Source organism: Cnephaeus nilssonii (assembly GCF_951640355.1).
Source record: "Cnephaeus nilssonii genome assembly, chromosome: 9".
In the NCBI taxonomy this organism is placed as follows: Eukaryota; Metazoa; Chordata; class Mammalia; order Chiroptera; family Vespertilionidae; genus Cnephaeus; species Cnephaeus nilssonii.
Window position 1 is genome coordinate 25,555,376 of NC_137080.1, and position 13,190 is coordinate 25,568,565.

The 13,190-nt window shown below is 42.7% G+C and overlaps 1 protein-coding gene across 5 annotated transcripts in view; it reads left to right on the plus strand.

The window, feature by feature from the left end:
- ARFGEF3 (ARFGEF family member 3) overlaps window positions 1-13,190 on the plus strand; it is a 123,360-nt gene that overhangs the window by 61,298 nt on the left and 48,872 nt on the right. For all 5 annotated transcript variants that reach the window (XM_079781094.1, XM_079781096.1, XM_079781097.1 and 2 more), the window contains 3 exons: window positions 1,957-2,035; window positions 7,004-7,108; window positions 7,971-8,304. In XM_079781094.1, coding sequence (XP_079637220.1) covers window positions 1,957-2,035; window positions 7,004-7,108; window positions 7,971-8,304 — 518 coding nt within the window. The remainder of the gene's footprint in view (window positions 1-1,956; window positions 2,036-7,003; window positions 7,109-7,970; window positions 8,305-13,190) is intronic.

Below are 13,190 nucleotides of genomic sequence, written 5' to 3' on the forward strand. Positions count from 1 at the left end.
TGATTTTTTTTTAATGTTTGGTAGTATTGTTTTCAGAAAGAGATGGAAAACTCAAATCATCTTATCGTAAAAAAAGGGTAATGTACATTTTATATCAGATTTTATTCAGTGATTTAAAAATATTGGAAATACTGCCTTTTTTGGTATTTTTGACAGTTAACAGGGAGAAGGGGTGGAGTAGAGAGATGATAGAAAAGAGGGAATGAAAGGGGGAGAGAGCTACACACAGCCACAATGAGGAGAAGGAGAGTAAATAAAAGAAACGAGAGAAAAGTATCTGAAGTCATTTTCTAAGTCATTGCTGGAGTGGTTGTTTTAGCCACGTCTCGCTATGTTCTCAGGCTGTGGACTGGAAGTGCTACAGAGTCTCTTCACCCTTTAATGCTCCCAGTGATGGGCTCCAACATTTTCTACCCCTCTTTCCTTCTCTTTTGGCAATTGCAGTTCCCATAAAATCTTCACTTTATTGTAGAGTGATTTTATAAACCGGAAAGGAGTTCAAAGTCCTCTTGGTCAAAGATACATCTTTAAAAATATATTAGTACAAAATCGATGGACTCATTTGAAATTTATCTAAAATTGAGTTTAAGGACTACTTATGGGTTTTATTTTTTTAAATGTTTTTATTGGTTTTCAGAGAGAGGAAGAAAGAGGGAGAGAGAGAAATAGAAACATCAATGACGAGAGAGAGTCATTGATCAGCTGCCTCCTGCATGCCCCCTACTGGGGATGGAGCCAGAAACCTGGGCATGTGCCCTGACCGGGAATCAAACCATGACCTCCTGGTTCATAGGTCAATGCTCAACTACTGAGCCATACCAGCTGGGCAGTTTTATTTATTTGAAACTATGTTTTATCATTTACCTTTCTCTCCTCTCCTCTCTTCTCCCCCACCACTCCCCTCCCTCTCCCCTCCACCTCCCCTCTCTCTCCCCTCTCTCTCCCCTCCCTCTCCTCTCCCTCTCCTCTCATCTCCCCCTGAATTTAACATCATAGATTCTAAGGATCAGCATTTCTCTTTCCCCTGCCCTCTTCCAACTTTACTTTTATATCTCTCTTACACTCTGGCCATTTTTCCCTCTGTCTTCCTTGACTTCATGGTCATTCATTCATTTATTTATACATTCGTCAAATACTTAGTCACATTTGTATAGATCTTTACAGGGTTGTTTTTTTAAAAAAAAAAAAAAACACAACAACATACAAATGCACCCACTTGTTACTTTCCTTGGCCCAATTATTTGGTGTAATGGGTATTATCTCATCTTACCCAAAGAAAAACTGACGCTTACGAAGTTTATACAGTCAGCAAGTTGTGGACCAGTACTTAAGCTGATTCCAAATTTCAGCCTTTTCCCAGTGCACTCCAGTGCTTCTGTGGGAGTTTTGTTGCTAGTTTCATGATTTGGACATGTTTTATTATTTTTTTCTGAAATTTGCTGTTGCTCTATTAAGACCGGTGCTCTGAGGATGCTGGACAAATAAAGTGGGTGAAGATGATGACCAAATTGTTTTGCCCTCTTTCTCTGGCTTCCTAGTTTGAAAAGCCCACCTTTCTTAAATGCTGCCATATTTTATCTCGTTGGGATACAGTTCTGCTCACAAAACCCAGAAAAACAAGAGGTCAGAATAAGGGACACATACAGTATATAGTCTACTGGCCTAAATATTGAGAAAATCATTGTCAGTTGTGGTGATTCTTAACTAAATATCTTTTCATTAAGTGTGAATGAATTTCATTAGAAACAACCTATTGTTTTCTTTTTGGACTATCTTTTGAGTGTTTTACTTTAGAAAGGAGTTATTATATTAAAATGTATTATATTTTGGTGGCCTAAGGAAGTCAGCATCTGAAAATCATCATTTTAGTCCTGAAAACATAAAAAGGAGGATGGGAAGGACCGTTGAGGGACCTTCAAGTGCCGCTGCGATGTCTAATTCCTCCTCTGTTTGCAGGGTCGACCGTAGAGGCCCTCTGTGACGACCTCGTCTCTGTGCTCACTGTTCTGTGTGAGAAGCTACAAGCAGCCATCAAGTAAGTGCCTTCAGATTCGGACTCTTATTCACTAACAGTCTATTACCAAAGTGACTTTTGTCTTTAACAGTATGCAAAATGGCAGAGCATAGGGACGATGGCTCCTCCCATTGGTATTAATTTCTGAGAAATAGTTTCAGTGACCTTGGGCAAGCCTGCATTACCCAGTACTATTACTGATGGATATAACTTTCTGATGAGAAAATGCAAGGAAGAGTCAGTCCCTCAAGCACGGATCTGAATGGAAAGAATGTTGGCTGAGAGCCAGTAGCTGTGAAGGCTACTCCTCACCTGGACATATCCCAGTGTGACCCTGAGTCTCATCAAACTGTTGCACCTTTCTCCCCTGTTACAGGCAGAGTTGGACTGTGTGGTCTTTTTCTGTTTTATCGAACATTTCCTGAGCCTCTGAGCTCACATGCATATCTTTAAAAAGGACATGTTACTCTGACTTTTATATACTTGTCATTTTTATGCCAGTTTAATTTAATCAGCTGTCAAGGATGCTTCTTCTGTACCCTCTGCCCCTGTCTTAGCATTATTAGGGAAATAAAACAAAGACCACCAAAACTTTGAAAAGTACAAAGGCTATGTTCACTACTTTGCAGGCAAGGGAAAACCAATAAGCTAAACTTTGTTTTTTCTGAGTAGTTTACTAAGGGAAAACTCTAAAAGCTTTTAAATGCTACAAAAGTTGGGGAACTCATGGTAATTATGCCATTAATAACCCAAAACTAGCCATCAGGATAAGTCAGAATGAGTCTACAAATGATAAATTTAAAGTGTGTCTTTGTTGATTGGTCAGGAAAGAGTCTTCACCTAGGTCCAGGAAGGGCTTTCAGTTCATGGTTCTTTAAAACCTGATGGCTCTAACATCAGCTACAGGGACTCCCCATGTGTAGAGTGACCATATGACCTAGTTTACCTGGGACCGTCCAAGTTCATGCCTGTTGTAATTATTATAAACATTCAGTGCTGCTATCTTCTAAGAAGTTCTGGTGTAAGTGGAATTTTTCAACTGCACAGTGCCTAGCATATAGTAACGGCTTGACAAATATTAGCTCTAAAATGGTCTTTTTACTTTCAGCATTGCCAGTGCTAATTCTAGCTTATGATGCATTTGGAACATTGAGTTTCTTACATCATAAATTTGACTGTAGATTACTAGGAAAACATATGGCACAAACCTTCATTGCAAATGCATACAGATTAGAAACTAAAAGTCATAGATTTCTGTCAGTTACTAAAAAAAAGTGTTTCTGAGCCATATGACTAGAGAATTGGCTTTAAATGGGGAAAGTAACTCATGTGACATGTATATGTTTTTCTAGGGTGTCTGATTGGACATTGGATCAAAGATACTTTAGGCATATTGTTATATTCAGCTTAATAGTTTCCTTGCTTGGTTTTTCAATGCACTTCTGCCTCTGGCTACTGTTTACCTTGTTTGAATCTGGTCTTTCCCATCATGATTCTATTACCTAAGATGGGGGTTCTGTAGCTTCAACAGAAGACCTTTAAGTCCACCTGGTCAGGTTCTATCATGCTCTTCACTACTGTCACTCTGGCGGTTCTGTTAATTCTCCTTGTTAAGTTTTCACACCTCTTACAATTTCTTCTGATTTTATTTTCATAACTCCGTGTGTTTCTGTTAGCTAAACTTGACACCTCTCTTACCTTCTAAATATCTTCTTTCTCTGAAATCATGCTATGGTCAGTACTTCCCCTCAACAACCATCTCCAAAATACCTCCTAGGACTTTAGCTCTGTAGAGATATGTATCCATGACATGTTCATTCTCTCAGGAAGATCCAGAGAATGCATTCAGGTACTCAGACTAACTCGAATGCCTTGGAGATAAGGTATTAATAGAATTCCATATTAGGCAAGCTGAGTTACATGATGTTTAAATCCAAGAACTTTTGGAAGGATAATTGGGCTTAGGAATATATGTATTCATTCTCTCCCTGTTCGTCTCCCACCACCCTCTCCGCCCCACACAGAATGTCAGGGAAGAATCTGCACCGAAGCAGTCTTAGAATCCATGAGGCCTGGCTCAGTGTTCATCTCGTGTGTTCTAATTCCATTCCACTGCCCACACAGTTGCTTAAGTCCCTCTCTCCTTTGTCTAACTAAATCTGAACTGTTTTTAAGGGAAGCAAAGTCAGAATGGTTCAAGATAAAACTCTGCGGTCCAGAACGTGCTGCCTGATTGCCTGGCAGAAGTCCTGCCAGGACAGGCAGCTGCTTAGCCCTCATGGGCTCCTGGTCCACTCAGGAGACTTGTCCTCTATGGGTCCTGCACCTGCAAGAAATTCAGAGATGAGCAGAAAATGAGGCCAGCAGACACTCAGCCTGCCAGCCATGAAATGCTCAAACAAAAGACCACGCAACGTGACTCACACGCTCCTGCGCCGGCAGATTTTTCCCTAGTGTGTTTTGAAAGAGTTGGCTGGTTTCTAGGCTCCTTGCTGCCTTGTGCATCCTACACATTTTTCCGTCTAGAGTCAGACAAATGTGAAGCACACATACACACGCTGTGCACATGCCTCTGTGTGTGTAGGGAGGGGCATGCATGGACCGTGCTTACATTTCAAACAGCCCCTCTAATGACATGATTCGTGTAAGGTCATTAGCACCTGTTTTTCCAGGTGCTGCAACCCACAGGAAAGCTGCCACATTTGGTCTCCAAGGAGACTCCCAGGCCAGTTACCTTGGCAATGCATTCTCCCTGTCATCCAGTCTGATGCCTGGGGGTTGCCACAGCCCCTTCACAGACACTCATAGGGACCTGGACTGCTCATAGTTTCTCTATAGGTTTATTTCCAGTGATTCCAGAAATTGAGCACGCTTGTTGTCTGTAACTATTTTAGTTTTGTGATGCTAGTCTAACAGCTAAGGGATAAAGAGACACTTTCAAATTGGGGCATTTAATAATTATTTTTCTTAACATGGAATCAGGTGATTGGTCAGAAAGATTAGCCTGGGGCTATAGCGAAGGCAGTTCTTTTCAGAACTGGTTTTTCAAAATGTGGCTTATAATTGCTGTGGTGGCCCTTCTGTGTTGCCTCCTCTAATCTGTTCATTCGTACAACATCCAGAATGATCATTCTGAAATAGGAATCTGGTCATGTCACTCTTCTACTTGCAGAATAAAGTCCAGACATCTTAGCACGGCCTACAGGAGCCTTCCTGGGCTGTCCCCGGCCCACCTCTCCAGCCCAGGTCCTGCTGGTGACATCCTCACACGCTGTGCTCCAACCACAAACCACCCCATCCACCCCACACTTTGCACACACCCTCTCCCCAACACCAAAACGCACTAGAGGCTCCTACTTGAACTTTAGGGCTCTAGTGAGATACATTTCCTTTGGGAATTCTTTCTGGGTCTTTCTAAGGAGGGTCAGATGCCACTCCTATCTGCTCTCATAGAACCTTGTGTTAAATTATTCTTTTATGGCACTTCCTGCACTGTGCTTTGTGTACTTATCTCTCTAGACTCACAAAAATGAAGAATGTGCTGTTTACAGTCAGGAACTATGTTTTGTTCAAAAGTGTAGGGAAGCTCGTGGGTGTGAGTGTACAGACACGGAAAGTCCATCCCTGGCCCAAGAGTGGCTAATCATGTCTTGTCTTTCTTCCTCTTCCCTAGCCACCACTCTCCTCTTGGCAAAGGATAATTATTTTTGAGGAAACTCAGCCTTGACCCCTGTCTCCTTCCACCCTCAGAGGGTTTGTGGAGTACATCCAAACAGGAGTGGAATTCCCTTTTCAAAATCATCGCATTACCTTGATCGTTGTACAGTTCTCTCTTGACAAGGGAGATCTGCGAGTCAGCAAACGTTTTCTGTAAAGGGCCACGTGCTATCTCTGTGTCCTGTTCATTTTTGGTTTTGTTTTGTTTTGTTTTACAACCCTTCAAAAATGTAAAAATCTTTTTTAGTTCATAGGCCATGGCAGGATTTCTCCCTCAGGCTGTAGCTTTCCAACTGGTTTTAAAGGATAATGTCAGTTTTACCGAGCCGTATCACTGATGTATTTAGCCTAGCACTTAAGTGAGGGTCCCCAGCCCCTTCTTCCGATCCTTTGTCTGACAGCTGCTCAGTCTGGCCATTGTGTGGCTGTGACCTGGGCTTTGGCGGGGAGGGAGGTCTGGTATTAACTTCCCTTCCTTCCTGTCTCCTTAAGTTTCAAGTCTGCCTGTCACTGGTCTTGCCTTTTCCTTTTGCCCCCTTCTCCTGGAAGTTATTTGAACTGTTAAGGGCATTAAGCTTCCTTTGGGCATATTTTCACTTTAAATCAGGAGAAAAGAGAGACAACCAAAATTATTTTTTTAAAAAAACAAGTTTTTCCTTTTACTGAACATTTTCATTCCACTCAGGATTTCTGAATGAATTGTCTTAAAAATGTATTATGTACTTGTAGCAAATGTGTCCTTGAACATTAAATTCTTCCTTACCTAATTCTGGTGGGTTAGGCAGCAAACTTAGTCTGGGTATGAGAATGTGCATCCCAGGCCTGGCCTTGCGGCTCCATCGGTTGGAGCATTGTCACAGAGTTGGTTCCTACTCAGGGCAGAGGGACCTATTCCAAGCCTCTCTTCTTGGCTTATAGATGGCCACCTTCTTCCCATGTCTCTTCACATTATCCTGCCTCTGTGTATCCCTGTCTCCAAATTTCTTCTTTTTATAAGGACACCAGTCCCATTGGGTCTGGACCCAATCTAATGACCTCACTTTAACTCGCTTGCCTTTACAAAGAACCATCTCCAAAAAGGTCACATTCTGAGGCATTGGGGGTTAGGACTTCAACATATGAATTGAGAGGAGGACACATTCAACCCATAACACTAACCCCTTCCCCCAACTGACATTTCTGTAATGCCTACCATTTTTCCAAGTGTTTCCCACACATCCCCTCTAACCTTGCCTTGGTTTTGTGTGCCTCTGTGTTGGTTTTGTTCTGCAGCGACAGTCAGCAGCTGCAGCTGCTGTACCTGGAGTGCATCCTGTCCATGCTCAGCAGCTGTTCCTCCTCCATGCACCTGCACAGGGGCTTCACAGACCTGACCTGGTGAGTGCCCCCTGCCCCCACGCCAGCCCGAGGGCTTGCTCTTTCCACCTGTGCTCGTGAGTCCCTTCCCACGGCCTCCATGACCCGCCAGGCCTTTCATCTGTGAAAATGTTCTCTCGGGGAAAGTGGGGAAGTTGCTTTGCTTACATGCACCGGAGCGAAACTGATGGTTCCTGCAGCAGAATAGGCCTCCAAGGCCCACTTACAGATTGTTTGCATCATAGGATCGTGAGACTCAGAAACGAGGAAATTATTTCCTAGGTTATTCATTTGTTCTAAAAGCATATAAAGGCTCCGGAAAGTTATGCGGGGTGGCGGGGGAGGAGCAAGAAATACTGAACATTATTCTTAGCCCTACCCTGGTACTTTTTCCATCTCAACCCAAATACTAGTCACTTAGTCATAGTCAGACATTCACACAAGTGACAGGGCCTGGAGGCAGCCAGCTCGTTGCTCTGGGTTCCTGGGCTTATCCACAGGGAGGAATATGAATGATGTGTGTCAGAATTTTAAATAAACTTCTCAAAATAATTTTGTTACTTATAGGAAAAGGAAACTTTACGCCTGAGCCATTTCACAGTTTTAGTCTATTTCTCTATGTAAGATGGTTTCTTGATGCTTCTCTTGATATTTTATTTAGTTAACCCTAGGTTGACTTATGAGAAAAAGTATTTTATTCTTATACTCAGAAATGATGGCGGGACATGGAAAACTGAGGCAGGACGTAGCCAAAAAGAAGGAGCAATAAAGAACCCAACTCTGTAGTCATTTGTGTGGCAGCTGGTGTTTGCACTCAGGATAGTATTCACATTTAATCCTTTGGCTTGTAGTGAAACTCATTTTTCTCCCCATCTCTTGCCAGGAAAAACCTCTGCCCTGCTCTCATCGTGATCCTGGGGAATCCCATCCATGACAAAACCATCACCTCTGCTCACAGCAGCAGCGCGAGTGCCAGCATGGAGTCGGACTCTGCGTCCCCAGGCGTTTCCGACCACGGCCGGGGCTCGGGCTGTTCCTCCACCGCCCCTGCCCTGAGCGGGCCTGTGGCTCGGACCATCTACTACATTGCAGCCGAGCTGGTCCGGCTGGTGGGGTCGGTGGACTCCATGAAGCCCGTGCTCCAGTCCCTCTATCACCGCATGCTGCTCTACCCCCCACCCCAGCACCGGGTGGAAGCCATCAAAGTAATGAAAGAGGTAGGGATGCACTAAAGAATGCCACTGCACATGCCAGGGACTGAGCACAGTGTATTTAAGCAAGAAGCACTTGGAAAATGTTTGCCAGTCACCTGCTAGGACTTCATTGCTACCACACTCTATCCAGTAACAGTCTCTTTAGGGTTGAGGGCTCTGTGTGTGTGTGTGTGTGTGTGTGTGTGTGTGTGCACGTGCGCATGTGGAGCAGGGGTCAGGAGGGGTGATAAGTGCTCACTGATACAAAGCCATTTGATAATCTGAGCTGCATGCATCTGATTGGGCCCTGGGCTGAGATTCTATTCTGCTCCCTTAGGCGCTGTTTGTGCAGATATGTGTATTTACTTATCTTTGCCAAAATTGGATTTCAAAATTTTATACTCAGGTTGTACATTATCCAAAAAAGAGCATTACTTATCTCTGATTAGTAATAGGAAACCCTTTGCCCCATCCCTTCTGAGGCCTTGTATCTCCCAAACATCATGATCCTGGCGAGAACATAAAGGTTGTCCAGCTTATACTAGCCATCCCAGCGTGCTTCTTCATGGTTTTGAGGAGGAACTGGGGTTATTTTAAAGGTACTTGAAACAAGAATTCCTCTGCTTTCTCTCAACTAACCAAAAAGAAAAGCAATCAACTTTTTTTGTATTTGCAAACTTGCTTGTGAAGGTCAAATTGCACTTCCTTTTGGTACCTAACACCAAAACAGCGGAGTAGCAAAATTCCCTTGTTGATGACTCATTTATTCTAAGCAATATTTGTTACTCACCATTTCTAAAAAGCTTAATTTGAAATGCTTCTTGGTGTTGTTTTAATGAGAGTTGACTGTTATGAATGATGGCAAGTTCTGACCCTGTGTTTCTAGAAATGAAAAAGTGAGCCAGAAAGCTGGATAAGAAAATCGATGAGCATGCAGTGATAACCACATCTTTTTCTTACCTACTATATGTCAGGCACTTCACATACATTAGCTTTTGATATTCATGATAACTTTGAAGTGTTGAAGATCATTGCTTCAGGCAATGGAGATCAAAGGGTCAGCTTTCATAACCAACCAATACTAGGTTGGTGAATCCGATACAGTTTGGGAGGCTAAACTACTTTGTCACCACCCAAACTGCAGTGGCCCTCACCTGCAGACCCAGCCCTGCCCATTAAGCTGGTAATGTGGGCAGTAGAAGTGGACATTTTCTGAATAGCAGGTCTTCAAGAAAATCCATGCATGCTCAGCTCCTCCTGAATTTACCACTGGGAAGAAGTGAGAGAAAGAGAGAAGAGAGGCCCAGAATTTTATTCCACTGGATGTTCCTCCCATAGAAACATGATGTCAAGAAAAAGGATTTTCTCTCCTACAAAGAAACTAAGTCTTCACATGGTCAAATGATTTGCCCAAGGTCACCAAGAGAAAGAAATGGTGCAAACGCTGGTCTAGCTGAGCCTAAACCTATGATCACTATACCACACTTACTACTGGACTTAACTTTGATATTGCAATGCAAATTATTCTAGGAGCTCCTTTGCCGGAGCTGGCTCAGTGACCCTCTCATAATCCTACGTTTAAAAGTCAGGGTTCAAATCCTCTCTGCCACTCACCAGCCACATTATAGTAGCTAAATCATTTAACTCTGAACTTACAATTTTTCATCTGTACATAGTAGTAATATTCCAAAGGGTGTGAGTTCAAAATGTGATCAAGTTTGTATAAGTACGTTGCAAGCATAAAATGCTAAACAAATATTTGGTGCACTTATTGCTAATCTAAGGAAGAGAAAAACAAAGCATGAAGAATGGAAATACTGGTCCTCATTACCTCCTGCCAGGAGTAGTGTACCCACTGGTCTCTTTGTCTCCTGCTTGTCTTCATTTTGTCTTTCTGAACTTAGGTTCAAAATCACCACTGTTGACAATTTTCCCACTCTCAAATAACTCCTTATCATCTCTCAAGTCTGAATTCCTCTGCCAAATGTCTAGACTGTTCTGTTTTCATTCTCATTTCCCATCTTTTTCCAGGATCACCCTTATTCCATCTGACCAACCCCGTTCTGTTCAATTCCCACCTTCCTGCCTCTATTCAGACTCCGCCGGTCCTATTGGCCACTGCCACTGCTGGCACCTCACATTGCGTTACTTACAGTCTCCCTTAGGAAGATGATATGCCCAGTTTCCAGATGGAGAACTGAGGCTCCATGAGAAGTTGCTATTTTCCCCAAGTCCTCGTGTGTTGTGGAGTTAAAACATGAACCTAGGTGTTCTAAATACAGCTGCCTCTTTGCTGTCAAAATCCTCCTCCTCTATGGCTTTGCTTCCTCAAACCACTGATTTTGCTCTACTTAAAATCCCATCCCACCACTTACAATTGATTATATGTGGCAATACACTGATTGTTTCACAGAACAGTGTGGAACAAACTTATTGTCTCCTAAATATATTTTTGTATGTGTTGCTTTTGTATGTTCTTCCTAGTACCTGACACTGCAGCGATTGAATCAGAATAAGCGTTTAATATCTTTTGACTGTAACAGATGGGCCTGAAAACAGACCATATGCAAAGAGGGTATTTTGTGAGCAGCAGCAACCTCGGAGTTGACAGGCCCTGGAGTTGTTACTACGCATGGTAGAGCCACTTGATACCTGAATGCTAAAAATACTTTGCCTACAGGGTATGTAGGTGTCTAAATGCATTTAAAATAACGTCTTGAGTACTACAAAGGAAATTAGTTATGTTTCCCCCTTTTTCATAGATGTTCTGGTTTCCCAAGGTTATTTTGCAGGGCAAGCACGGAATTAGAGCCCAGCATCTGGGCAGCGTAGCGTGTCCAGGCCATGCTGCCCCATGGGCCCCGCAGGCTGACGTGGGCCAGGTTGCTCTGTAAAGTAACTGGGTGCCCCCACTTACTATGACAACGCCAACAATCGGGGAAGGCTGGTCACCTAGAAACCAAAATGTGCTGGGTTTATGCACACAAAACCACTGGGCACCCAGGATGTTTGCTTAGCCTTTTGGAGTTTGAACCCGGGGGTGTTATTTCCTGTTCTCTTCGTAATTTATCGCTCTGCCATATGCCCCCTGTTCATATTCATCAAAGACATGCAGGACAGTTTGTTTTTCCAAGTATATTTTCTTTTCCGTGTCCACTTTCCCCAAAAAAAGTACACCTTGCTTCCTTCTCACTCTCCCATGGTTCAGCGTTAGGAGTTCCCTAATCTTTATCAGACCTGTGACACCCAACCACTGATTTCATATTCCTCATTCCCACCTGAAGAAGTTGACATTAAACATACTGAGGGTTCTTCAGAGGCCTAATTATTCAGTCTCCTTTCCCTTCAGATTTGGAAACAGCTGAGTAATAAATATAAGATTAATGTGGGAATTAATATATGTAATCTAATTTATTACTGATAAATCTAGATTAGAGAATGTAATGGATCCCAAGAGAAAGGGATATTTCCCACTCCATTGCTCCTGAAATGACTTACCCTTCTAGCAAGAAATGGGGCAGCTAGAGGCCCATATGCATAACCACTTCACTTGAATGCAGGCCTAGTTGTGTGTGTGTGTGGGGGGGGGGGGGGGCAGTGATTTCAATCTCAAAGAAATATAATGTGGAGAAAAAAGTAGAAGTTTCATTTCTGTGCTTCCAAGAGAGCAGAAGCTCCCAATTTCTAGTGTAAAAAAATAGGGAGACAGAGGAAGAAGAGTGCCCCTTAGGATATCACTTTTTCTACTTAATATACCAGGAATGCAAATATAATTCACTTTGAAAATAATAGACATGGGATAAGATGTCTGTTCCAATACACTTAATTAACCAGCCTTTTCTTGAATTAGTTTAGCCTCAAATTGAAATATTCCATAGACTTCTACCATATGGAAATAAAATTAATATTGAACAATTATGAAAATTCTATACACGAAAACTTGTAGGATGCAGCCAAAGCAGTGCACAGAAGGATATTTATAGCTTCAATTGCTTATATTAAAAAACAGCCTAAACTTAGTGTTCTAATTTTCCAACTTAGGTAGTTAGGAGAAAAGCAGATTAAATTAAAAGAATGCAGAAAGGAGGGAAAATAAGGATAAAAGCAGAAAGTAATGTGATAAATAGGAAACATAATATAGTAGATCAATAGAGTGAAAAGTCCCAGGACTCTGAAAAGACTAAGAAATTTTAAAAACTCCTGGAAAAAGCAGTAAAAATAAATTCCAGAATCATTAAAAACAAACAAAAATAAGAATGAAAAAAAATGCTCATAACTATAGATGTTGTAAACATTAAATAAGGTATTAAGACACCTTAGGACACTAAATTTGATAACTTAGATAAAATTGATAAATTTCTAAGAAACAACTCAATCTTTGAAAAGTTGGCTCATGCCCTAGCTGATTTGGCTCAGTGGATAGAGTGTCCACCTACGGTCTGAAGGGTCCTGGGTTTGATTCCAGTCAAAGGCACATGCCTGGGTTGTGGGCCCGATCCCCAGTAGGGAGTGCACAGGAGGCAGCCAATCAATGATTCTCTCTCGTCATTGATATTTCTATCTCTCTCCCTCACTGAAATCAATTATATTTATATTAGAGGCCTGGTGCACAAAATTTGTGCACTCAGGGGGTGGGTCACTCAGCCTGCCATGCACCCTCTCACAGTCTGGGAGCCCTTGGGGGATGTCTGACTGACGGCTTAGGCCTGCTTCCAGCAGGCCTAAGCCGTCAGTCAGACATCCTTAGCACTGCTGCGGAAGCAAGAGAGAATCCTGCCACCGCTGCTGCGCTCACCATGGCTCACGGCTTCTGGCTGAGCAGCGCTTCCCCTGTGGGAGCGCACTGACCACCAGGGGGCAGCTCCTGCATTGAGTGTCAGCCCCCTGGTGGTCAGTGCATGTCATAGCGA